The sequence below is a fragment of the Neodiprion pinetum genome, chromosome 6 (assembly GCF_021155775.2).
Source record: "Neodiprion pinetum isolate iyNeoPine1 chromosome 6, iyNeoPine1.2, whole genome shotgun sequence".
Taxonomy (NCBI): domain Eukaryota; kingdom Metazoa; phylum Arthropoda; class Insecta; order Hymenoptera; family Diprionidae; genus Neodiprion; species Neodiprion pinetum.
This window is the reverse complement of record NC_060237.1, coordinates 6,764,661-6,791,934: the sequence shown is the minus strand read 5'-3', so window position 1 is coordinate 6,791,934 and position 27,274 is coordinate 6,764,661. Positions and strand designations below refer to the sequence as shown.

The 27,274-nt window shown below is 36.5% G+C and overlaps 2 protein-coding genes across 9 annotated transcripts; one reads left to right on the top strand and one right to left on the bottom strand.

Annotated features, from left to right (window-relative positions):
• Positions 1–4,105: 4,105 nt before the first annotated feature.
• On the bottom strand, positions 4,106–27,274 carry LOC124221495 (Centrosomal protein 135kDa). 5 transcript variants are annotated; one of them, XM_046631575.2, is made up of 20 exons: positions 27,148–27,274; positions 26,777–26,970; positions 25,465–25,765; positions 24,796–25,028; positions 24,178–24,355; positions 23,925–24,091; positions 23,658–23,853; positions 22,869–23,029; positions 22,659–22,760; positions 22,131–22,385; positions 21,953–22,048; positions 21,474–21,703; positions 21,172–21,382; positions 20,951–21,066; positions 7,194–7,473; positions 6,917–7,114; positions 6,286–6,462; positions 5,954–6,156; positions 5,609–5,740; positions 4,106–4,244 (listed from the first exon to the last, which is right to left on the bottom strand). In XM_046631575.2, exons 2-20 carry the CDS (start codon positions 26,957–26,959, stop codon positions 4,190–4,192), a joined length of 3,474 nt encoding a protein of 1,157 aa, XP_046487531.1. In that variant the 5' UTR covers positions 26,960–26,970; positions 27,148–27,274; the 3' UTR covers positions 4,106–4,189. The 5 variants fall into 5 exon arrangements, with proteins under 5 accessions (XP_046487531.1, XP_046487530.1, XP_046487529.1 ...); XM_046631574.2 differs by lacking the exon at positions 4,106–4,244 and adding an exon at positions 5,115–5,437 and having other exon boundaries at positions 24,859–25,028; XM_046631573.2 differs by lacking the exon at positions 4,106–4,244 and adding an exon at positions 5,234–5,437.
• On the top strand, positions 12,083–20,944 carry LOC124221500 (uncharacterized). Of its 4 annotated transcripts, none has more exons than XM_046631587.2 (5): positions 12,083–12,305; positions 18,664–18,838; positions 18,956–19,149; positions 19,262–19,605; positions 19,706–20,944. In XM_046631587.2, exons 2-5 carry the CDS (start codon positions 18,668–18,670, stop codon positions 20,419–20,421), a joined length of 1,425 nt encoding a protein of 474 aa, XP_046487543.1. In that variant the 5' UTR covers positions 12,083–12,305; positions 18,664–18,667; the 3' UTR covers positions 20,422–20,944. The 4 variants fall into 4 exon arrangements, with proteins under 4 accessions (XP_046487543.1, XP_046487542.1, XP_046487545.1 ...); XM_046631586.2 differs by lacking the exon at positions 12,083–12,305 and adding an exon at positions 12,454–12,551; XM_046631589.2 differs by lacking the exon at positions 12,083–12,305 and adding an exon at positions 17,289–17,562.

The window sequence follows — 27,274 nt, the reverse complement described above, 5'->3', positions numbered from 1 at the left end:
TTTATTTTACCAAGGGTAAACAGACAATGTAACGAACAATTATAGACCCAACGTTGTGGAAACGTAAATTTATTGAGACATTAAATTTCGCATGAAATATAGAGAATATTACAGCATATATTAAATTTTATACTTAAACCTAAGATGTATTGATATTGTTACTGTTTATTTAAGTCTATAATTTCTATTACTTCTTAATAGTTTCACTGGAAGAAGTTTCATCTAAACTGACGGTTACACGAATAGTACATTTTGAATCTTTTTGCTCTGAATCAGTCTTATTCAATTGTTCTAAAGTTTTATTACATTTTTGATCTGTTGCAGACTCGGCTTTAACGAAATGCCGACTACTGCGTACAGACTGCGATTTCTTTTTGATTTTTGATTTACAGTTACTGTTTTCTTGGTAGTGCTTTGATTGATGCATATTGTGTAAGTCAACTGTGTCGTTAACATTCGAATGACTGAAATCAGTTTTTTCTACTAGCTTAGTTAATTTTTTACTCCCAGAGTTCCATTTGCGTTTTTTACCGTTCGCATCATTTTTCCCTTCCTTACAGGAATATTCCTGGCCAGTTCTACTGGCTGCGTAATCCGTGGAGTTCACTTCCTCCTCCGAATCAATCTTACCAAAAGTATTTAATAAAAATGGTGTATTCTGCTCCGTTGTAATTGAATATGCAAAATGATTTTTGCCCGGATGTCGCTCTAACAACTTGGTAAGTATTTTGTCTGCTGGAACAGACTGGACCTTGCTCGAATGTGTCGAGACATTTATTTTTGATACTACTTCACTGTGATTCCCTGTACTGCAGCAAGCCGCGTCATCAAAGCGTGATTGACTATTGTCTGTTTCAATGGATACATGCGAAGGAACTTGTTTATTGATAGATAACTGCTTTAACCGTGGTATGGCACCCAATTTTTTCAGCTGAAATGGAGATGGTCTAACAGAGTCTTTTTGAATACTCTGGTTTTTTGATGACACGTTCGACAAAGATTCATAAAACGATTCTCTACTTGCAGATGGGGAAAAGCAAGTGTTAGATGGGATTGACTTGGACCGATCTTTATTTCGACGCTTAAAAAGACTCTGTTTAATCCCCAATCTCGGTCTTACTTTAGGTTTTTTCAATGTAAATGGGGATGTCGGGATGACATGCTCTTGACTCAGCTCGAGTACGGCTGAAATAGATTCCATTGCTGTACCTTGACAGCACATTTTTTCAGCACTTGAGTACTCTGATGTATTTAAATCACACGAAGACATCAGAGATGTTGTATCCTTGTATTTAGAAGGAGTCGAAGCAGCAGTTGTTACATTATAATCACTTTTACTTCCTGATTCTGATACTATTCTACATTTAGTGGTGCGACTTGCTTTAACAGGCTTCTTGAGCGTTGAACTCATAAAAACGGGTCTTACAGTTGCTCTGTCAATAGAAGGATTTGAAGCTGTTGAATTCACTTTATATAGTCCTGACGCAATAGATTTTTCTAGTTTCAATATCGGTGATATAGACCCAGTCGTAAACATCCTCTGCAATGGAGGTGCAAGTGGAGGTGGATCAGGTTTGATGTGACAATATGTCGGACTACAAGATACATCAACTTTAGATTTGACCATCGATGTGTTGGGTGATACAGATTGTGACAGAATTTTCGGTATAATCATTGACTTCGTAGATGGCTTGTGTATCTTGCGTTTCCACATTCTGTAATCTGACTCACATAACGGAGTCCATAAGTAGCTCCTTTTGGTTTTGAATACCGGATTTCTTGACTTACTTTTTGTCACTGAAATATTTGATCGGTCAAGAGCCACAATAATGTCTTTAGGCTCGGTCGATCGAACTGTGTGCGAAGATGTCTTCTGACTAGTACCTAACTTGAGAGGAGAACAAATGTTGTGTACTTTTCCAATGACAGTGTTCCTGCTACAAGTTTCTTCCGATTGGTTATCTGCCATGAGTGAAATGTCACGTGAAGGACTGCAACACAAAGTATCTGTCGAAGTTCCGGTCTTCAATTGGTATGAGGCAAATTTGTCATAGTCGGTAGTAGACAATTCACTCGTACAGTATGACAATTCGTTCATAGTTTTATTATCTTCAGTCTGCGTTCTACGGGTGTGGATATTTTGCTTTGTGGGTTCATAATTTTTTGAAGTAGAGCTCAGTGCCTTGCTTCTAGTAGCTTGCTTCCGTTTCATTGCCTCATTCATTGCAGATAATTGCATTTCTAAGCTGCAGGTGTGTTCTTTTAATTCAGTTAACATTCGTATAAATTCTGGTCTTGTTAAATCAGATGCTGTCAGGATACTTCTGGTGTTTTGTTTCGATAGTATGGAATCCTTTCTGTCTTCAAAGTTGGTATTGGTAGTAGTTGGATATTCTGATATTTGTGAAAAACTAACTGAACTAGTTCCAACACATGCACTTTTAAATCGTTTACTAGGATTGGGAACATTTTCCTTCTCTTGGCTGAACCGCGGAGTATAATTATTGTTCACAAACGAGGTATCCTTTGGCTCAAACATTTTCGCTTCATCCGAAGTATTTGTAGATCTTACACGAACAGATGAGTTTCCATTAGACCCCAATTTGCTTAATGTTGACATTTCTTCTGTTTGAAATCCTTGGGTAGTTGTACCATTATGCAATATCGCGACATTTTTTTTGATTTCAGCTGATTTTTCCGTTGCGTTTCCATGTGCAGTTAGTCTGCCAATTTCAGGGTATTGCCGCTCACATGAGACATTTTTAAAACATTCTAATTCTAACGTTGGATGCCTTGGACTACAAGTTACGTCTTTAGCAGTAAACTTTCGCTCCGAACAAGAAGATATCTCAGTTGGACTAGAATAAGGTCTTAAACTTGGGTTAGCAAATGTATTGCCAATAGAGAGTTTAGATAAGTCATTTTTAGATGGCAATTCTTGTTCTGTTTCTTCTGTTGTGTTTATCGATATTCTAGGTATGGGTGAATTATTACTTAAAACCGAGGGCAATGTACTATTATTATTTGCTGATATAGTACCATCATCTGCAACTGAACAGCTTTTACATGAGCAAACTATAGATAGTTCTGCTTGCAAAGCCATATCTTTGCATAAATCAGTACAAGACGAGCGGTTGGTTGAAATTTTTGTTGATTCATGCTGCGTCCCTTGACTTGTATTCGTAACTTGTTTCAAAGACTGTGTTAACATGCAACTCTCAGTTTCTAAATTCTCGATTTTCTGTTTTATTCTTTCAGACAGATTTCCGTCGATTGCTCGTTTATTATTCTTAACGCATGATTTTAATTCCGAAGTTCTATTTAACTTTTCCTTACTGTTTACCAATAAATTGGCTGTTGAGTTAAAAAACTCCAACGGATTTGTCGACGTTTCTTGCTCCATTGTTCCTCTCTGTTGTGTATCAGCAATCCCAATTATACTTAAATCATCGGCATGGTTAATCCCAGTTGAATCTGGATTGGATAACAAATGACCTTCTAGGCAGTCACTCGCTTTAATCAGATTTCCACTACAGTTATTGGCGTTGGCTATACCTGCACTAGTATCTTCAAATTGGACGCTTCTATTTTGATTGCTTTCTTGTACATCCATAATAGTTTGGATAGCAGTAACCCTCTTCCTAATTGCTTCCGTGGCCACTTGATTTGTTGCGGGAATTCCAATAAGATTTTCATCAGTTGGTGATTCTCTGGTCTGTATGTTAACGTCTTGAATATTTTTTTCACTTCCAGTTTGTATTTTGACACATTTTGTTTTCGCTTCTTCAGTTTCTTTCGAAACAGCCTGATATTGATCGCTTTTTGTATCAAGATACGAAGGTTTGCTATCGCTGATTGAATGCTTGACAATATTATCCAAAATGGCTGTAATTTCTACTATTTGCATGCCTTTATCTTTCTGTTCAGTCTTGGTATCCAATATTGGTTTCAAAATTATATTAATACAGGGTACATCCTCAGTTTCTTGCGTTTTATAATCGTTGATCACTCTGCTGTTACTCACGAGATGATTACACAACGAATTAGACGATGCAGAGTTGTGTGAGGGATTTGTGTTAAACCTATTTGTTCGCTGAGCATCTTTCTTCAGACCTGGTCTACCGTGACAGCTTTCCGTCAATTCTTCTGATATTCTATGGCTACCAATCAAGGCATATTAGATCAAGCTTTATATAACTACATTGAGATCTACATTCAAACTCTCTGGCGTTGAATTTAGTGACCTGTAAACAATAAGCAACAATAATATTTAGCATGAATTCGGAGCTAACGTAAGAATGTCGGAAATTGTTATTGTATTAAATTGACACGCTTTGCTATCAACTTTAAACTTTTCTTTCTTCTACACAAAATAAAAGGTCCACACTTTCGTCCCGTATCTATTGAGTTTGAAAGCTCAAGTTTAATTTGATCAAACTACCATTGAGTAAAGTTTAACATATATTCAAAATGCCGTATATTACATAAAAATGTTAAGTCGAGTGTAGATGACGGGACAGTGATACCTCATTTATCTTTGCTATCGACCAGTTTCGGATGAATGAAAAGTGAGTCGTCCATCTTGACCCCAACATCAGTTACAGATTCTTTTTAATTAATCGAGTGATGAGATATAAGTTCAAATAATTCAAAATGTATTTAACAATGGCAAACTATTTTTACAAGTTCAAAGCTACATTACTCAACAAAGAACAAGCGAAAAGAATCAAAAAAAAAACATTGATATGATAAGATATGACTACACTGACAAATCTGAATTACAATAAACATTGTTATCAAAAGAACTTTTAGTTCACGACCACTATGAATCAATTACATTCACAATAAAAAGAACAGCCGCCAGAAGTGAAATGCGTAAATTTATAAATATTGAACAAAAGTTTTCTTATGAGTTCAAATTCACAGTTCTAGGGCGCATTGAGGGTGGAACATGTGGACTGGGAACAGCATAAGCTGGTGGCGACGCATGCCGAGAATTGTTGGTCCTTTCAAGATTTATCATTCCAGTACCATCGGATGATCGATTCTTAATGCAGGAACAGTTTGGGAGTGCATTATAAGGTTTTTTGAGCCAGTCAGCATTCCTGGCAGATTCAATATATTATGACTTGATTTATGAAATTTGATCAATAGTCTGAACGCAGATACAGAGATACGGATTTGCCGAATGCAGTAAAAATTTGCAGTCGATTGTTTGAATCTTCCCTGCGCAAAATTGTTATTGAGTACAGTAAAATATTGCGCGTGAAAAAGGGGACAAAAACGATCTACCGTTCAACGGTAAAACATCTACCTGGGTGCCGGGATCTTCCACTGATTAACAGTCTTAGGGTCTGGGCGTGGGGCAGGAGTAGGACCTTTGAAAGCAGTACACGGAGGACAAGTTTGTTTCTCAGAACTACTCGGAGAACTCGTTCTACATCACAGGATAGATTTTTCATTCGTATTAGCATTTTTATGATAATATAAAACGGCAGTAGTATTAAATCAAAAAGTTTTTTTAACAGGTGAACAGTATGCGTGAAAATCTTGTTATAGCAAGTATTAAAATTTATTATAAACAAGGAATAATTTTTATCTACGTTACCTCCTACTTTCTTCTTCTTTTCTTGCTCTATCAAATCTTTCATTAGTCATCTGACGACGTAACTCACTTATCTGCTTACTGTATTCGGCAGCTTGGTTTTGATATCTCCTTAGCTCAGATGTTTCTGTGTGCCTGTAATTCAGATACAAAATATACTGAAATTTACAAGTAGACAATTTTTAGCAAATTGTAGCTACGAATTTTAAGTCTTCTATTATACGGCAGATTTAATTAAAAACTTGTCATGAAACCAGTGGAAGATCACCATCGAGTAATATTTAAAAAGTAAATTTTATCAAATTGAACACGTGTAAAATATTTTGGTTATATTATCAAACGATTTACAATTTATTTTGGAGATCACTGATCTTCTGCTTAAGCCTGGCCATTTCGCTTTGAAGTTCCTGATTCGTTGTCTGATTGTTCAAGGATTCTTGTCTTGCTTGATTCAACATTGCTTCCAGTCTATCAACAGCTGCGTTATCTCTACTCATCTGATCTTGTACGATGTTTTGCTCGGCTTTCAATCTCGCAAGTTGGGATTCGCACTAAAGAATAAATGGATACATGCCGATGCTTATGAAATTATACTTAAAAATACTATTGGTTCATTTTCAAACTATACCCTGCGATATCAACTGATTCTTGTCATCAAGTGTGTGCAAAAAAAATCCTACCTGCGCTCTCATTGCTTCTTTGTCAACGAGCTGTACCTCAAGAGATTCTTTTTGTTGATCTAATTTAACGCAAAGGTCCCTAACTGCATTAAGATCACCTTCTGCCCGCCGTCTCTGTTCACTTTCTTGATGCAGCTGCGTTTCCATACTGGCAACATTTTGCGTTAGCTCTGCAATCTGGAATACAAAAAATTCACCACAATTCTATAAAATTTGATGAACACGAGAATATATTGATTCCTTGTTGGCTTATCGATTCATTTTAAGTCTAAAAATATATTTCTTGCCCAGTGAAAGTATATTAACTAGATTATCTAAATTCTATTGAAAAAATTGTTCAAACTACGGACAAGTTTAATTCCTAGATAGAATAATATATTCATTTTATGTTACAAGTAAGATATTCCAAGAGCATTTATTAAAAAAAAGTGCAAAATAACTTGTGTTATTCCACTAGACGCTTGATTATTTTAGTTATCATGTAAAATCTTCTTGCTTCTCAAATTAGCATCATATTTACCTACTCTCTTCCGCTGTTTTAAACGGTAATTATGTACCATCACGGGAACCTCTAAAAATTACCTTGACAAATAGGATACCAGACATATGCAGTCAGTTGAAAAAAAGATACCTGAGTTTCATAGCCCCTTATCAGACAATCTCGATCAGCGATCTGCCTTTCCAGATCAAGCAAACGATCCTGCGCAGTCTGAAGAGCACCTCTGGCTTCTGCAGCCTCAGATTCTAAACTTTGATTATTAGTTTCCAAGACTGTAGCTTCCAAGCTCAAACTTCTAAAATGGTTCAGCATTTCAGATCTTTCATTTTCCTGCAAGCCATTTAATCGAATTAGAGCTTAAATTTACAATAATGAATAAAAAAATTTACAGTAAAAATATAGATCCTACCTTCCTATTTAACAGTTCTTCTGCTCGACGAACCTCAGTGACGTAAGTTTGCAGTTGACGTTTTAAATCATGAGATTCCGCCCTAGATGCTTCTAATTCTCGCTGGAGATTGCGACATTCGCAAGTTACGGCTGCCAGGTCATCTTGAATCCGTGAATTTTCCCGAATTGCATTTTCTCGGTCCATTGACGTTGACGCCAATTGACGCTGAAGATTGTTTATCTCCACCTCCATTGTACGCAACTGTCGCTCCTGTTCGGCAGTTTGGTCCACGCATATTCTATAAATTAATTTTTTTTTTTTTTTCAAATAAACACCGTAAAAGATCGTTCCGAAATGACGGAAGCCGTTACGCGTTTTGATCTCAACTTTTTTTACTTTCCTATTAAAATAATCTCTTCATACATAAATTCGCATTTAGTAACATTGTGATGTGCGATAACAATAATAAATATGTACGTATACACACCAAGACTATTGTAGAATGTTCGGAGGTGTAACAATTTGAGTATCTTATTATATACAGGCGAGAGAAAGTCTCAGTCTCGGATAAATTACGTGATGAATTCTATATTGATTGCATGATTCAGATAAGAATGACAACATCGCGATGCGATTTGGAGAAGGAAAAGAAAAAGTAAATGAGCGTTTTTCCTTTTCACCATTCGTCCAAGAATTTTTAAGATCTTTCGTAGATATTTAAACGTCATGAATAATTTATCTGAGGGCAAAAGGGAAAATCAATTCTACGAATCGCAAAATTTCATCACATCGCTGCATGAAAACCAATGCGTTTCATAATTCGTATAAGAAATTACGATAGCTAGTTATCATAAAATCTTCGTGAACCAGCCATCTAGAATGAGTCAAATTCGATCCGTGAATCAAACGAATTAATATTCCGCACGTTTCCACGGGGGATAAACCCCAGTAAATATTCGTTGCAAGTTAACGCAGTTAAGAAATAGTTTATGAAATTGGTCAAGAATTACTATGTCCTGCATGCAGCACGATGCAGTAAGTATTATAAGTCTACACATATACACACGCACACACACACATACACACACACACGCCCGTGTACCAATACACACGATTAATCGACGCGTCCAAGCCAATTAAGATTCACCCTCGACAATAAAAAGAATATTACTTAACAATCGCGGGTAAACGACGTTTCAAATGATTGACCAGACTTATTACGATTCGTGATACGTGGTGTGAGTGCGTAATGTTTCGCATGATGCAAACACCTCTTTCTCTCTTTCTCTCTGAAAACGATAAGGAGGACAAGGCCGGTTGTACGTACGTACCTAGAAGAAGGTGTCGTACAACCGTTTCGAAGAATTAATTGTAACACTTTTGCAGTAACACTGAGGATATTTAATCTTAAAATATATGAAGGTAGTTTTCTAAAAAAAAATAAAAATAATGATAATAACTAACTGACTAATCTTATTCCCAAATAAACCACCTTTCTGTAATAATAACTTTATTTCTGTACAAAGTCGTGTACTCTGACGCTTCTTATTTGTTAAATATCCTTCAGACAATCGACTCTTTGCAAATGACGCAATTTGTCGATAGATAAATACTGAATAAATGGAGCCCGCGATTATTTTTTTTTTTTTTTTTTTTATTTTTCAACCGCGAAAACACCGGTTGCCGACTGTTATAAAGTCGAGTTGGTCGATTATGCGAGGAGATATTGCGTAATCGGTAAATCGATTGTGCGAGTGTGTATGTATAGTAAACGGGCAGTGATGAAGAAAGAAATAAAACCAGCTGTCCCGCACAAAGACGACTACTTTCACTTGCCGTGTGGTTCGAGCTGATCGTGCAGCCTCTTTGGTACCTTAACATTATACATATACCGCACGTCCAAGGTACAACGAAAGTGAAAATCCTATGCGGACGAAGACGAAAATCAGTTACCATAAGCAAATATCAGGCACATGCAGTCGGCAGCTTAGCTATTAATCAATCGATTCGATTACACGTAAGCGTCAAATAATACAGAATATGCATACAGGCGTAAGGCTCGATGTGTACAATCTGAAACCAAGGTAGTACAAGCCGGAAGTTCGTTCGGATATTAAATATTCAAATTATAGTTACGATGTACGGTTTTATTGATTGCCACGGGTATATTATAGGGTCGACAAATTCACTATAATTCGCCAAGCAAACATATCCTAATTAACCCGATAACTGATTAGATGTGATTAATCAACGGGATTTAATCAACGCTTAATTTCCATAAATATTATTGGAGAAATTAAGTAGATGCTGTGCAAGTGGATTTGATAGAAGTCCACAACACGTCGACCATCACACACCGTGCATTATACGTACTTTCGAAAATGAGATTTTATCATGTATTTATACCGAAAAGTCATTAGGGGTGTACAGTCCATGGTATATTATATTTATAGAAATGCGTTTTGCAAAGTTTGTCAATGTGAAATGCATTACATTCACGTATCACAGAATGTGATCGAGAAGTTCACACGCGGCCCATTGAAGAGTAATACAGACGCGTTACAAGTCGAGAGGAAATAAAAGTTCTCGCACGGATTTTTTCGACCACAAAATTTTGTAATGCGGATCACGTATTCGTCCTTTCCACATATTCTACACACACAAACTATTTTCATGGTCGCGGGTTATTCAGGGTCACACTCAATTCTCCCTGCATTCCACACGGGTTTCAAGAAGTTTGTTCTTCATATTCGTCGCTTAAAGCTTATTCGAAGAATACCAAATACGCAAGTTCGCGATGAGCATAATTAAATGAAATTCCATAAATTTTCATTCCAAAACCCGAAATACGTAAGTCAGGGTTGTTTACAAAGACGAATCTTCAAGTCACGTATCTCGATACAGGCGCACATAGAATTTTTACAAATAATCTTCCCAATCGTCGACAAACACACCGAAAAAACAAACGTAAAAGTGAAGAAGAAAGAAAAAAAAAAAAAAATACTAGAGCAAATTGCCCGACTTCTATAAATGATATTTACTCCCAGTTTCTTCAGCAGCATCTTGTCTCTTGAAATCATACACCTTGGATGTACAATAAATGAGCAACGATTCTACAGCAGAGATATTATCCCACCGTATAGGTAGGTGTACAGTATAATTCCACATAGTCGGATAAAACTTTTCCTCGGTACTTCAGCAACGTACAAGGATCAACGATCGAGCCAAGATAGCGAGATGAACCCCTTAGTACGATCGAGTAGAAAAGCTGTTTCCTAGTCTCCGAAGGTGTATGTCTTTGAAGCTTGGTACATACGTGAGCAAAGATATGGAAATGAGTGTAGTCAGAGTTCATGATGCAACATCACCGACTTCAGGATAGAACTGCTGCTGCTGCTGCTGCTGCTGCTGCTACTGAATAGAGAAAATGCACAACATCTTCTCTCCGCAGTATCTCGTATCAATCAGGCTGGCACTGCAGCCATAAGGTGCAGGGGCGATGCACTCGACAATGAACCTAGGCGTCAAGACGTAGGTATGTGCAATATACGCGCAACCGAACTTATACGGTTCCTGCAGGAGAGTTTTGTCTGACCTCAAGTTGAAAAGCTCTCTAATAACGTCCATAAACATGGTATACAATGAAACCGAGGACCCGGACGCGGGAAAATCCCTCAAACGTCGGCTCGTTGAGCTGATCTCATTGTGAACGAATAAAAAAAACGTCATAAATTATATTACAGGTATGTATGTGGTGCAAGAAGAAGTTGCGTCATTGCGGGATAACCGTACAGGTAAAGCCCCAGTCCGCACCTTGGCGTCACAAAGCGAATGAATGAACGAATGAATGAATACATGAGCTGGCAAGTAAGTCCGTTCTTGGTGGACGAGATTGACTATTTTCATCGGTCCCGTTACGAGATCAAACACCCTCAGGGGCACTAATGAAATTACGCAATTCAACAAGGCCTCGGCGACCATCAAACCTCTGATGGAAGCATGAATATTGAATATTTTTTTTTATTACGCTATATTGAATCTGACTTGCCGCTTTCTCGGTTCAAATATAAATCTTTCATATAGTAGTAAAACCTGATATAAATTCAATTTGATTGGTAGATGATTGGTAAAAACCTAGGACGTGTCAAGCTTTTATTTATTACAGGTATATATTCATTTGATCAACCAACTATTCAATTTTCGTATCCAGCAAGACAACAGATTTTTACCCATCATATTTGCCTGCAGACAAAGTCTCAAACCGCACGACGCTTTTGTATTTCTCTACCATATTCAGTTTCGTTGTATAAAAAAAAAAAAAAAAAAAAGAAATAACCATTTCGAACAGTTAATTTAAGGGGATTTCCAACAGCTCGAAATTCCTACAAGTTGCTTCAACTGCGGAACAAACTCTGTTGCAGGCAGTTGATCGAAACCTCGAATACACATGATGATGCTGCAGCTAAAAACCGTCGCGTCCGCGAACGAAAGTGAAGTTTCTATATACGAGGACGCGTGACGGTTTTACCCCCATCGCGATTCAGTTTCGGAGCTTCGTTCTCGCGGAGTTAGGTAACGAACGGCCTTATACTACACGGTAAGGAATACAGAGTCGTACAACAAGCTCCACAGAAGACAGCCTTAGAACGAAGTCAGATCCGAAGCCAGTCTTTGAGCTAAACTCCTGCCGTCAACCGGCGACTACTCGTCGGAGACACACGTGCGTCTCTTTCTTACGATAAAAGCCACTACGCAGGACAACGTTTTCGTCTAGCCGTAGCACCGTAGCTTCGAAACAAATTAATTTAAAAAATTAACCGTCAAATTTCTCAATTTCTCACTTTCAAAAGCACTGTAACTACAAACATTGACCCATACGGTGTATAAAATATAATATAATATTTATATATATATAAATATATATATATCTAATAAATATATATGTATAAACGTGTTATATAAAATACGAAATTTTTAATCGCTGCAGTGATTTATTATAAATGTGAGCACAAGTTACCGTAGTATAGAGGTGAAAATTGAACTTCGTAATGTGATTTAAATACAGTGGTCGGTGTGGTAAAGATTTGGAATATACGATATAACGCGTATTATACCGGAATCAACGAATAGGTGAGAAATTAACGATCTATAGACAGAATTTATCGTGTGCAATATTTCAACTTGGTACGAGGCATCTTATAGCCTTTTAGTGTCTACAATGGTCATTAAGCGCGTATACGTGTTTAAAAAGATGCAGCTTCCCAGAGCGAGGTTGTTGTTTTTTTTTCCCTCTTGAATCCATACCGTTCAAGGAAAAGTTCACCGATCTCTGGAGAGCGTCATGAAACGTAGAAAGAAGAGGAAAAGGAAAAAATAGTAATATGCAAATTCAGATTCAAATAATAAGAATAATAATGAGTTAGAGAATTAAGATGAGCAACTTTATTGCGCGTTATTATACATACGCGAATTGCTCGGCAACATCGACTAATCGAGACTTTTGATCGAGAACTGGAAACCTTACGTTTAAATACATACATCGAGAGATTTGGGATTCGAGAATTGCTTCGCGGTGTCGTTAATTCGGTTTCACTTTCGGTTTCACGTGGTCAATTTTACGGCAGCTGTTTTTAGCAGCCTTTATTAAGGTTCGATAATATTTTGAATTAGCATTTTATAAAATATCTTGTGTATACGGGATTGTCGTAAGACATATAATACAAAAAAAATTTACGCTTGTTAATTGCAACGCTTGCAAATATCAAGAAGCGAGGCACACTCAAAATATAATTCAACTTTCTTTAAATAAGTTTTCATTCGAACTGTACGACGGTTTATTAAACTTATTATAAGATATCAGAAATTTTGCAAGCAACAAACGATCGTTTTTTATTTTTATTTCATTTGTTGCAATGGATAAACAGCGATAAAGGCGCACGAACAGCACTTAAACAAAGGTAACCAAAATTGAAATTTAATATGACAAGTCAGAGTTCGAATCAATTTACTTCGGATGAGTTTTAATCTTCACTTGGTTACAGACGCGACCAGAGAATTTCATCGCCGCGATTAATATACATGTTAAAATAAATATTTGGTAAAACAATATTGACGAAAGAAAGATTCAACGATTTGCAATTTCTTGGGTAACATAATCGCTCGAATCTATTCGAGTAGTAGCGGCAGTAGGATATAATAAATTAACTGCCCGTGTAATTCCGTGTTCTCTGCAGATCGTCGAACCTCGAGAAATTTTACGTTTCACAGTACAGACAGAAATGTTGAGAGACGATGCCGAGATTACGAATTAACGATCAATCCACGCAAGAGGGCAATCAGTTTCAATCATCTTTTTCCCAGTCGCGGTTCATAACCTGCCGTGAAGTTAGCCGTATCTCAAGTCAATTTATTATAAATACGATTTCCGGTGATTAATTTAAACGTTATATACACGCTGTGAACACTCTATAACGATAATTGAATATATACATTCCAAGAATAGTATAAATCCATTTATACAATAAAGAATTATGTGTTTATATTGAAACGATACGCCTCAAGAAACAGAAAGAAGCTTTCTTTGTCACTGTAGTCATCAATATCCCGAGGCTCTGAAGTTAGTAAAGTTAAAATCAGGAAATATGAGGGCAAAATGTTAAATGCGCAATATTGAAACTGACTTTCACGGAGTTGGTTTTGCAAAATATGAGTATATTTTATCTATCATAGTTTACTAAATTTTCAAACATTCCTAAAGCTGCGATGTAACGATTTTTTCTTAAACATGAATCGTTACAATAACATTACTAACTTCAATATGACGATGAGTAATTTTTTCTTTATATTTTCAACTCATTCCTCCTTCAGCATTACCATGGAAAATAAACGGTAAAAGCGACTGAGAAATTCATCAATTCACAAATATTACTGAGAAGGTTGATTAAAATCCAAATATGTACGCGTAACAAGTAATGCGTAAATTATTCTAAAATACAAGAATTACTCCAGAGACTCGAGGAAGTTTCAAATAAAAATCAAAACTAAAAACGAGCGATAGAATAATTGTTTTATCAACGAAGCGTACCTAAGCCGCATGTCATCGCCGCATGGCAGGCAGCAATAGGGACACATGGGGTAACAGGTCTCCATGATGTTGGCAGCAAGTCGTCGTGACAGATCATTTATGGAAGAATTTAAGCATCTAGATTTTTAGAATTGACCGATAAAGGGTAGGATTTTTTTTTTTTTTTTTTTGTTTTTCACTTTCTAATTAGCAACCGAATACTCGACAATACATTGCGTATCATCCGTTCATACCAACAATTTTTAATCAACTGCCGATCAAATCTGCGACGCATTTATTGTAGCCAACGAGACGTTGTCGCGGTGAAAAAATAAAAATCTACCGTCAACTGTCGGTGGCAACAGTTGTTTTATTTCGTTTATTTTCATTTCAATTCTCTCCAACTCTCGCTGCCGCTGAGCTTCAAAAGAAAAAAAAAGAAAATATTTCAAACGTAAAAACTGGCGTGAAATAGCTACGTATTCGATCTAGAAAAGTCACGAAATGAGAAATCTCGGACGAGAAACGTTTCATTTGTGAATGTATGTATAAATATTATTAAATAATTGTACACCTACAGGAATACGCATATTAGTTGTAACGAAATTTTTCATTAAAAAATACGTTCCGTTTCGTGTTCTTTCACAGTTAATAACAGAGTAATTTTCCCCGTAAAATGCTTCTTTTTATTACATATTATAGCGATAGTTGTATCCAATAAGAGAATCTAATCTAATCTTCCGTAACTAATCGAAGAAAAACTCCCCACGCGTCTCAGCTTTCGGATTAATTTTCCCATCAAAGAGATCTCGACAACCGTACAAACACATCGCGAAGTGTTTGTGTATACATATACCTATGTAAAACGTTGTGTATAACCGTGGTAACCGTGAACTTGATCTCGTTAGAATTCAAAGCGAAATTTTTCACCCAACGTTTTAACCGTGACCGTTTCAAGAACTGTTTTGTATGCACGTCGAGGAAATCTCCTTGTTTCGAAAGCTGCATCTTTGTATACAAAAGACACACGACGAATAAGCCAGAAAACTCGTGGTCTAAAAAACGAACCGAGAACTAAACGTAAAATACCATAATTTCCCACCGAGTTCTTGTCGCCTTGCATCCTTAACGACGTGTGCATTTTTAAACGGGAGAAAATAATTTTATATTTTATTTTTTATACATATATATCGATAGACTGAATACGTAGGTGAGAATGAGAAAGAGAGCTTGCTAAAATGTGAAAGCAATTTGAAACCCCACGCTGCATTTCATGCAGCGAATTCGATATAATAAGTATTAAATTCAAACTGTGTATAACTGGGCAAAGATTAGGTATTTGAAATAACTGTTAAAACATAAGGTGTATATACAACGTAATATTTACTCGAAAAATTATGATAACTTCACCAAGTAACCGTACTCTCACTTTTTCTACATTCCCGACGATCATTGCGTCCGCCTTATGCCCACGTAGTTGTTTCGCACACAGTGCGTGATTTAAGGCAAAGATTATATCTTGCGTGACGAGTTACGTGAACTTGAGAACTATGAAAACTCTGCTCGCACGCTGAATAATACCCATAGTTGCTTATTTAATCATTATTCGTTGACGCGTTTTTTTCTTTTTTTGTCGTCTCAATTTTTCCCATTGTTTCGTAACATTATGACGATTGCTCGCGCGTGTTAGTTTCATTCCATTCCAAGTTTTTTTTTTCTCACACTAGTTATAGACTCGCAGTGCGAATTACGTACTTTTTCTATAGTCATTAACTCGGGCACGTCGACTAATAACTATATGTAATTTCACTTCGTAAATTTCTAAAGCTTATTACAGCTAATACAGGTATGCATGTATAATACGTATAAGTTTATTCAAAATTCGAAAAATAAACCTGTAACGCCTTTGTATGCGTGTTATACGTGCGTCTAAATTCCGCATTAGATATAAAGATACCGTAAGCAAGATTATTAAATGTATCAATGTAAATCGTCTACCTGTCTTCGTTTACTTTCTTATCTGAAACTACTCGTGTTATACTCGTGAGCAACAAGAATTGCACACTCCAAAAATTGTGAAATATTTTTTTCCACAAGCAAACACGATTCGGGCGATTTTTAAAATCCGATCTTCGCTAAGATCCGCTCACTCGCAAACTGTGAACAAAAATGAGAAACTTTTTTATGTATGGGAAAAATCCCAAGAATCCGGGAATTCTACGTTTGCCGCAATAGAGACCCAGTCGAATGAAATACCCGAAGCGAGTTTCAGAAACTACATAACAATTTCGGACACACTTGCACTTTCACTGCTTACACGATGGTGGTCATGGCCGTCCCGAGTGCAAGAGCAAAATGTAGATTGCTTAATTCGGGCGCGTCGTTTAACGTTGCTGCACCGTGTTGGAAAGTGATAAGGTTTAATTTTGAAAAATATCGGATAACTCGACTCCCCCCCCCCCAAAAAAAATTGAAGCTAATTGTGAAAGGATCCGCGAAGCTCGAGATCGTATCTGCATGGGTGATTTATCGCGCATCGAGAGTGATGAACCCTAAAATCGCGAGCTAATGTACGCAACAACGAGTTTGGGGTTTTTTATCGTTATGTTTTTTGTTTCCCGGTTATTTCGGTCTCTCGGATACAAGCGTGTGTGCGTACAAGCCTTTACCACACGGCCGTGATCCTCGCGACCTTCGTGGTTCGCGGCAAGGCCTAAAAGTGCGAAGTTCCTCCGTGCCAATTTAAAAATTCCGAGGTGTTTAAATCCGGATGAATAAGCGCCGACATTTTCTTCGTTATTAAATTTATTTCTTTATTCTGTAATATTTGGTAAATGGGATTTTTCGTTAGTTTCATAATCCTGAAACCTGATCGTTTCTTTTATTCATGATATCGTTACTAAGTAGGCAGAATCGTAGGTGTTATTTGGAAATACAGTATTTAGCATTTTACGATAACTTTGAATTAGAACGTGTCGTTTATAGCCACGTGTCGTTTCGTCGAATCTCCCACATGTTTCTAAAGTGATTATTATAGTCTGAAAATCTATCGTTATAAGATAGTCCAAAGAATTCTAAATGGGAATGTAAAAACAGTTTAACACTCGATATTAAAGTTCTTGAAAGGATTTTACATCGATGTTCTATTATCGGTTCAAAGACTGATAACCGAGATGAAAAATGAGAAGGGGTAGACATGTAAATAACAGTAGCGAGACAAGTTGTGACTTCGTTCTTTGCGCACGATTAAACAAACCGACAGAATCGCGGATACGACTATCCGAGTTCAAGCAGTTCAAACCACTAGAAAGCAGACTTTAACTCGTAAGTCAAACTTATTATCGTATGCACGAAGAATGGCCAACAAATAAAACAGGTGAATATTTGCACGGCAACTTCAAAAAAAGCCTTCGATAGAAGAGTAAAAAAAAAATTTATTCCTCTTATAACAAAATTTTCGGACAAGGAATGAAGTAGACTGAAAGAAAGAAAGGAGTAGAAGTAAAAGAAGTAAAAATGTGATAATAAAATCGTTGATATTCGCGCGTCGTAATTCGGAGCCACGTGGTGGTATTCTTCGCAATGCCCTTGCCATGGAGAAACAGTGAAAGTATCCGGTATCATTTTATTCAAACTTCGAGTGCTTTTCTGTATCCGTATATATAAACCGGACACGGACACCTGTAAAACAATGTTGTCGGTATCACACGAACGTCTTCAATTCCACGTCCAGTTTGCTAGACTCGAAGCCAAATCGCGTGCGTTTGTCGACAAGCGTTTCTCGCGTGCATTACTCGTGCCGTACATATAATGTGTGTAAGTCGTGTAAGTGCGCGAGTAAAATGAAATCAAGAGTCTTGAATCGTCGGCTTTACAACCATGTTCAAAACGCCTTAGCGTCTCGCCCACGACGGGTCTCGTTTACACGCGGAACAAAATTCAAACGGGTTTCAAAATCTTTATTCTACGGGGAAAAAAAAGTAAGAGTGAAAAAATAAATTTCAAAAAGGTTGATAAAAAAGTCGATATGAATCGAGGATGATCAGATATAATCGTGAGTGAATAATCAGCCAAATATTCAGATAAATCTTAGTACTAATTGTTGTTAACTAATAATCTCTACCGGGGGTGATCACCGTATTTGATGTTCTGCGGAAATCAGTTTAAACGTGCAAGATTCACGATCAGATAACTAAAAGGCATTTGAATAAACGAGAAAGTGGCGAATCCTCAATTTTGACTCAACTAATAGAACTCTCAGAAATTTCTGACTGAAACTATTTGCCAAAATTGAGAGTGACGCACTTGAATAGAAGCTGCAGTAGTCATCAAAAACGCTACTAGAGTTAAAAATCGAAACATTTTCAAGCGTAAATGCATCAATGTAACTTGAATGACTTGGTACAAACTTCTTTTAAATTTCAGCACTATGCGGAATCTACTGGCAAAACTATTGTGGCTAACTCTGATTGTTGGAGGAAGAGCAGCCATAGTTCCACCACCATGGGCAAACCCTTCCAACAATCCTTGCGCCGCTCAGCCTCGTGGATGGCAGCTGCTTTACTGGCCAGCGGATGGAAAATGTTACAAAATATTTCAGGTACGTACAATAGATAACAAGCCTAGGCCGAACTTGAATATATTGATTTTAAGAAGAACATGATCACGACCTTGAACTAGTTTTGTGAATCTATTAAAATGCCCGCACTTGTAACAGATCGGGGCACCTTGTCCGCAAACAATGGAACTGAGCCCAGCAGCTGAAGGAGGAGGTACGGTTGCGGAATGTAGATGCCCTCCAGGTACAGCGCAATCTCCTAGAGATACGCTATGTCATTCGATATTCACAAGGGGACCTTGCCCAGTGGGGCAATATTTTTCACCTGTTCCAGAAGTTAGCGGTAAACCAAGGTACGAGAATAAATAATAATAGTCTAATTCAGAGTACTTGATTAATATACTATTCAGCTGCTTTAGAATGAGATGATATCCTAATGCCTGATTATTAAATCATTTTCACAAGTTCAAAGCCAAGATGGGGTGTGTGTCAAGAGTTAGAATCCTGTCCCGAACAAAGCGAGGTATATTGGCCAAGAGATGGTAAATGCTATCCAAAGTTGAGCCGAGGTCCCTGTCCAAGAGGAGAGCTTCTCGTCATGGGCAAAAATAATTTACCCGAATGTTCGTGCACCTCTGAAGGTGAATTGGGCAGGTATCATTGGCCCGGTGAAGGCGGAGGCTGTCACGAACACTACACGAAAGGTCCGTGTACGGAAATTGGGGAATTATTCCTGCCAGGAGGACTGTGCGGCTGCCATAACGGGCTTCCGCACTATCACGAAGAGTCAAATATGTGTTATCAATTAGGTAATCGACCAAAGCACCAATTAATATTCTACACAATTTCGTAGATTCAAGTTTCTACGTTTACCGAAATTACCATAACTTGTTGACGTGTTACTTTAAGGTGGACTAGGACCGTGTTCAATCGGCCATCAGTTCATCGTAACGACGACGGATCAACAAGATCATCCGGAGGAAATTCGGGCAAAGTGTGTCTGCAAACCGGGTCATGTTCTCTACGAGAATGGTTTATGTTATAGAATTCACACAAGAGGACCCTGCGATAATGGTGAAATGTTATTAAACGAAACAACTTGTATCCCTGTGCCATGCAAAAGAGGGAGGCTTTATTTCCCGCAGGAAAAAACCTGTTACAAAATTGGTTCCAAGGGACCGTGTCCCAACGGTCAAATAGTTTTGTACGATTACAACGTGCGACCCTCTCTAGATGGAATAAGTTACAACGGGGTTTGTGGATGTACAAACGCTTTGAAAGAATCTGGTAAATGTTCGGAGGATGTGGAAGAAAATTGCAGAAACACACCTGGCATGGCTGTGATTAATAAAACTTGTTACAAATTGTACACCCGAGGACCTTGCGCTGAGGGTGAATGGCTAGTTGCGCAACGAACAGCCAAAGCCGATTTATGGCAAACAACGGAAGGAGAAGAGAGACCCAGAGCGAGATGTGAATGCAGACCTGGATATAAACGGGTTACAGACAGCATCGAAGTTTCTGAAGTTGAGAGTAATAGTTTAATTTCACCAGGTGGTTGTCAGCCACCAGCGGTCAGTCTGGCAAGATTTCTCAATAAACAAATCAAATCAATTGACTTTTGAAACGATACTATACGCTAATGACTCCTAGAATTAAGCTAGTCTACAAAAGATAGTGAAACATTGAATGCTTAATTCATTTTTACACGTATAAGTATGTTAGACACAGAGCTTTAATATGGTTGAACAAATTGTGATAATAGGCATTGCTAGGTAGCCTAATAAGCGACAATCTAGCTAACCAGAAATAGAAGTATATTAAAATGACGAGAGATGTTTGTTATATTATCTCTGTCGAGAAGAAAAAACAAACAGGAAAGAACTTCAACAATATTCTCTATACTTTCAGAATTGTCGAGTCTAGTAATGTCACTAAATAACCATGTTATTTCACGTCAACGTAATCGGATAAGGACTCTTATTTATTTGATAACTAACGAGCATTTTGAACTTTGTAAATACGTAGTTATAAGTTTTAAATATGCTATTAAATAATTTTTTTTTTTTTGCATAGATATCGTATTCCTTAAAATTGATATTTACTTTTTTTTTTTGTCTTTTTTCCCTGTAAATAAAGACTGAATTTACTCACTGATATTTTTGATGGAAATCTGTGACCTGTTGCTCCAGTCCATTGGCCTGTTGTTCTTTGAACCTAACTTCACGTTCCAGTGCAGCTATCCTCTCTGTTTTTTCATCCAGATTCATCTTCAAATTATACAATAAAAAATAAAAAATAACACCAAAGAAGAAATTTCATGAGCCGAAGCCTTACGACGTCGATATCTAATCGATAAATATGAAGGTAATTACCAATAATTGATCTTTTTCTTGATCCAACTGCGCCAAGTTCGACCGCAACATGTTGCACTCCTGTTTCAACTCCTTGACTTGATTATCGAGTTGCATTTGCTGCTGTTCTACATTTCTTTTATGATCTAGCATTTTGCTCAATTCTGTTTCTGATTGACCAAGTTGCCCCTGAACATCGCCAAGAGCCTGGTCAGTTTGCTCCTGCAATGCTCTACGAAAATAAAGGCATCAATAAAAAAGATTTTAAATCCATCCATCACTGCATTATTATTATTATTATTATTATTGCTATCAAAGAATACCTGAGCTGGAAGTACTGAGTACGTTGAGTTGACAGTTCTTCTTTAGTCCGCCTTAATTCTTGTTTTAAATCTTCCAACTGATCTTCCAAGCCATTTATTGTTGCACGTCGAGTGCCTTGAGAAAGCATTAGATCCTGTCTTTCTGTTTCTAACTGCTTCAGTCGTGTCTCTGCTTCCGACAGATTTTCCCTCAATCTACGCTGCTCAGATGTATGAGCGTCTACTGCTATCTATTCGAATGATATTGAAACATCCATTCACGAATAACATTGCATTCTCACAACTCTTACTAACGGAGCATGCATTACTTTCTACTTTTTATCTTACGTCAACTGGGGAATAAATTGAAATGTTAGGAAAAAAGTATGTCCTAGGGAAATCTGTGATGTCAGGTAAATGTTACAAAATTTTTAATGAACTCTGTAAACCAACAAGGAACATCAGAAATAGTTATTAGTAACCTAGGTTTCAAGTTTTACCTTAAGTCGTTCGCGCAAAGCATCGCGTTCTTCCACCAATCGATCAACGTCCGCTCTTGCTGTATCCCTTTCACGTTCTAGTCGCTCTACCACGGCCTAAAACAATGATTTCAAAGTTTAATGACCGAAGTTCGTTATAAATTTAAAAAAATAAAAGAGGGAATAAATGTAAAAGGACCTTAGTTGAACTCGCATCACCACGAGAGGGGGGAGATGCTGTTGAACAATTACAAGAGCCGGCTGGCCTACAAGGACTGTACGGACTGCAAGGAACGCACGGCCTCCGTTGCTGGGTTTTCGAGGTCTGCAGCCTCGCTTCCAAATTGAACTTCTCACGATCCAAGGCTTTATTTTCTCGCTGAAGTTCGGCCATAGCTTGTTCCTTCTCGTTTAGCTGACGCCTTAGTTCGCAAGCCTGAGTCCACAAGTCAGCCTATTGTGTAATTTGTAAATTTGAAGATTAACAACCGCTTCCATCACATCAAATGCAAGTTTATGAAAAGATAATTATTTTACAAGTCTCATTTTATACTGGGAATTTGTACATGCAGATTTACTCTGTGCTTAATCAGATACATGTATGTAAAAGTATTTTTGGATTTTGATTAGTGTGACATTCGATTTTTGGATTCTTCCTTTCTTCGTATCAATACAACAGATATAGTAAATAAATAATCGCACCGAATTATGGAAAATACTTTCTTACATTATCTCCATTTGATAGGGAGTTAAACTCTTGTCTGAATTTGTTGTATTCATTTCGATAATAGTCCCTTTCAATTTCCAGTCGTTCTATCGTTTTCTTCAACTGCAAAATTGGAACAATTTTTCATGAAAATGAGCAGAAATAATATATTCTTTACACTTTGATGATTCGTTTTTCGTTGAATAAGAAAAAAAAAACAAAAAAACTTACGGAATTGATTATAGAGTCCTTCTCGTTTTCTATTTTCTGATTTTCAAAAGCCTGCATTCCATTTGATACAGGGTCCACAACATCCTTAGTAACTTCATCCTCTTTGTGACCATTCACATTTTGTGTGGTCACTGCGGGTGACGTAGATCTAGTTTTGGTTGCTACAGAAATAAAATACTAATTAGGATTTTAAGGTACGAGTTACCGTGCGGTTTGGGTAAATATTAGCAATTTATTCGTAATTCGCAAAATTACCCGTTCTTTTCTTTAGTACTTTCTTTCCTTTATTTTTATCATTCTTTTCCCCCTTTTCTTTGTTCTTTTCCCCTTTTTCTTTATTCTTTTCCCCATTTTCTTTATTCTTTTCCCTATCATCCCCACCGCCGCCACCACCAACATGTGAATACATTTGATCTTTTAAGATGTTGTTAGAAGATTCCAAATTAGCAATTTCTTGTCTTTGGCTTGCACAACTTTTGGTAAGACGCTCTATCGTGTCATTTAAATCTTTTTCTGTAATATTAATATGTGATTTCAATGTACAAAAGCGTATTAAATTTCTTTCACTGCTCCCACACGACATGGCAAATTGCTGTATCAGCTACAATCATAAATTCGTTTGAATTTCAAATTATTGTCTCATCTAATCATCCACCAACACCTTGCTGACACATCAGCGAAATTTGTTAGACATTTGACTTACAAGTAAAATTCCTTATTGACCATAATCCCTTTATATACCGATTACTTGCGCTTTAATATCGATTGATTAAATTCTAGAAAACTTACCTAGAATTGTCAATTGATTTATCCTATCGGTCATCTGTTTTTTTTCATCTAAAGTAGACTCCAACACACGTTGGATGTTCCGTTTTTCTATTTTGCAACCCTCTAAATCTGCTCTTAATTCTTGCGCTTCTCTACGTTCGACGGTTAACTCACTTTCCAGCACATGGACTTGCGTCATAAGGTCTTCAATTTTTTCCTGCAGAATAGAACAATATAGCAAACTTTATATCCGAATTTACAGTCATAAATTGTATCGCTATATCTCACCTGTAATCTGCATACTCTCTTGTTATTCTCTTGCACAGCACTGTTACAATCTGCCTCTACAGCTAGTGCAATGTGATCAATGTCTCTTAGCTCTTTTTCAAGTTCCTCATTTCTTTCAGCTAATTTCAAGGCTCTAGACATAGCTTCGTGCTGTTTAGCCATCGAATCTGTACCAGTCAATAAAAAAAAAGACAATGAATATGATTACATTGGGCTTTTCAGTTCGAAAAATTGTCAAAGAATAAATTTTTACCCTTTAACTTTTCTTCTAAATCTTGCTTTGCACGTTCTAAAACCTTCAGATCGCCACCATCTCCGTAGTGAGTTTTGTCGAATTTTTTACAAAAGCAATCTTTAGTTAACGCAGACAAGGGACGACCACCATCTAACATTTTCTTCAAACGCATTATTTCCTTTTCCTTTGTGGCTAGCTACAAAAATCGTTGGAATTTTCGGTTTCAGAGTTTGCAATAGACGCTATCACAGGATTTTATTAAGTTTATGCTTTTTTGTGGAGCTCTAGCTAATAACACAAGAATCCATTAATTTTTAATTTTTTCACCAGCTTTGTTAGGTTGATTCATGGATGTGTAAATGTTGTTTTAGTTGTATGAAAAATGCTTCATGATTCCATTTAAATAAAATAGTCATTCGATTCCAAAGTATAAGACTCTTTAAACTCACATTTTGCCAAGTAAGTTTTCAGCGACGTTGCTTACTTTATCTCTGTATAAAATGTAATTATCTCAAAGTCAAGAAACATGCATAAAAATTCTCAGCGTGATAAGATAATATTTAAATGACAATTACAATATAAGTACTTCAAGGAAGAATCCAAAACCCATGCAAATTTTCAATGAGACCGTTGTACCTGTAATTTGAGTGTATGTATCTTCTCATTTTGTATCGAGAGATCACCTTTGAGTTTGGTTACCTCACGATTTAAACAGTTCATTCTGTGGTCTGCCATTTCCAATAAATCAAAAACGTGTGGTTCAACGTGTCTCGAACTGGGTAATGTGGTTGAACTGCTTCCTGTTCTTGGCAAAGGATCTGCCTCTAGCGTCGGCCGTCGCAGCGGATAGCAAGCTCGTTTTTTGGTAGCTGTAAAGCATAATTTTTATGAACACTTTGCATTAATTTATGCTTTCTAAAAGGACTTCATTATGTTTTATGGCTTTTGAGTAATCCAGAAACAGTAAGTTATTAGCAGCGTTTAGTAGCTCTGTGTGAACAATTTCTTTCTTGTCTAATATTATGCAGTGTAGTATACTCATAAATGAAAATGAAGTTTGGATTAATTTTCTTTTTCCCCACCAAATTTTTCCAGTTTATGGCAATGGTTTTGAACCCCAACTAAATCACTCATTAGACAAGTCAAAACATGAGCAAATTTTTTGACAATTTGATCAACTTGTTTGGAGAGAATTCCTCTTCTACATTATTAAGTGTTTCTTACTTGTATCATTTTGTGCTGACTTTAAAATGGACACAAATCAAACACCAGTGAACATGAATAGTAAAGAAAAAATGTTATTACCAAGATTAGTGTTGCTTATTACAGGCTTACAACATTTGCCTTGTAATTCGAGAATTTTAGCACTTTTTCCAGCTGATTCGGCCTCGAGATCTTTAATTTTTTTATTATTTCGAGACGATACTAACTGAAGATCGCTATTGTCGATTTCTAACTTGCGTACTTGCTTTTTCAACTCCTTGATTTGCTTCTGATGGCTTTCATTTGTGTCGAGCAATTTCAGGTGTAGCTCATTACATTCCTGTACTAGCCTCGCGTTGTCACATTTGTAGGGCTCAGTTGCCAGTTGAAGCTGACTACATGCCTGATAAGCGAAAATATGAAAATCAATAGATAAGCAACAAATTGAGAACCAATCAGCGAGGCATTACAAATCAAAAGTTACAAAATGTTGCCCTAATGATAGTGAACACGAATAAAAAAACATCCTTACTGTGTAATAGAAATTCGTTTAAGCAAATTTGAATAACACAAGTTAAAATATCAACAATTTCAAAATAGGGTTTATGATTAGAATGATCAAAATCATTAAACTCTAATATTTCTAATCCAATTTTAATAGTTTTTATACTTATTTTATTCATTGGTAGAAATATTTAATGATCACTTAAAAGAAAATTTACAAACAATCATCTCCAGAATGACTAGAGTTTAATGATTTTTAATCTTTTGAAATAATTTTGAAATCTTAGATAGTGATATTTAATTTTGCTTGGATTCATTTCTACTTATTAGTACAGACATTGCTTGATTCGAGTCACTGACTGAGATTTTTTTATAATTCTTCTGCTTTTCAAAGATTTGATTCAGACGATCCAGCTGATTCATCAGTAAGAATGTAGTATAGAAATTTTAATTCAGTTATAAGCAAACAAGCATTAGTTGATGTATAGAATTTTCAAAGTTATTCTTTTTAAGACGTAACAATTTATTGGTTATTCAGTTAAAAATGTCTACATTCCTACGACAAATACAGTATAAGAAATGACAATTAGAAAATATAGAACCATACATTACAGGTAATTGTACAATAAAGTTAAGCTTTTTTGAGACCATTAATTCTTCTGGAAGTGATTTATCCAAATACACAAACGTAAACTTACCACTTGTTACGATCACCTCATGTGCCAAACATTAAACAAATTATAAATCAAATATTGAGTTGTGTTTTTTTCTTAATCATAATGCTCCTTTTTTTTATAGGTAGCATAAAAACAGTAGAAGCAAAGTAAGCATTGGTAACCGGATTTATAAGTACAAAATAATAGTAGATGCATTAGTATATCGTAATAGTGGTTCACGAAGAAAATCTTACCTCTATGTTATCTTGAGCAACTGACTTGAAGTGTTTGAGACTGTCAGTTGTCTGAATAAGATCTGCCAATAACTTTTCAATCAGAGGCAAAGCATCCAATGATAATGCCTGCCGATAACCTAATCGATCCAAGTGTTTTCTCACTATCCGATACCTTTCAGCCAAGTTATAATCTTCCTCCATTGTTTAATTTACTAAAAAATAACAAGAACTTAAAGTTTATAAGACTTCCACTAAACTCAGACTGCTAGTTGTCTATAAATTGTTTGTAGAGAATCTCGTTCGTTCGTTACGATAAAGCGAGCGAGCGTTTGGACAGTCACTATTCACTATTCACGTGTAAAATGAATTATCAGTCCATTTCAAGTTACCTAATTAGCAATGTTGAACTCAAGTACTTTTATTGTTTACAAACGCATAGTTGACAGCCACATTGCTCCAGCGAAATACAAATATAAACATAACATACTTGCGCAGCCATGTTTGAGTGATGTTGAG

Excerpts from the sequence above, each read along its gene's own strand:
- LOC124221500 (XM_046631586.2), top strand. The coding sequence starts at position 12,517 with ATGAAACGTAGAAAGAAGAGGAAAAGGAAAAAATA. Across the intron at positions 18,839-18,955 it reads AATGTTACAAAATATTTCAG|ATCGGGGCACCTTGTCCGCA; the intron begins GTACGTACAATA and ends CACTTGTAACAG. Across the intron at positions 19,150-19,261 it reads GAAGTTAGCGGTAAACCAAG|TTCAAAGCCAAGATGGGGTG; the intron begins GTACGAGAATAA and ends CATTTTCACAAG.
- LOC124221495 (XM_046631573.2), bottom strand. The coding sequence starts at position 26,959 with ATGGAGGAAGATTATAACTTGGCTGAAAGGTATCGGATAGTGAGAAAA. Across the intron at positions 24,356-24,795 it reads TACATACACTCAAATTACAG|CTAGCCACAAAGGAAAAGGA; the intron begins GTACAACGGTCT and ends CGATTTTTGTAG. Across the intron at positions 22,049-22,130 it reads GTGATGCGAGTTCAACTAAG|GCCGTGGTAGAGCGACTAGA; the intron begins GTCCTTTTACAT and ends TCATTGTTTTAG.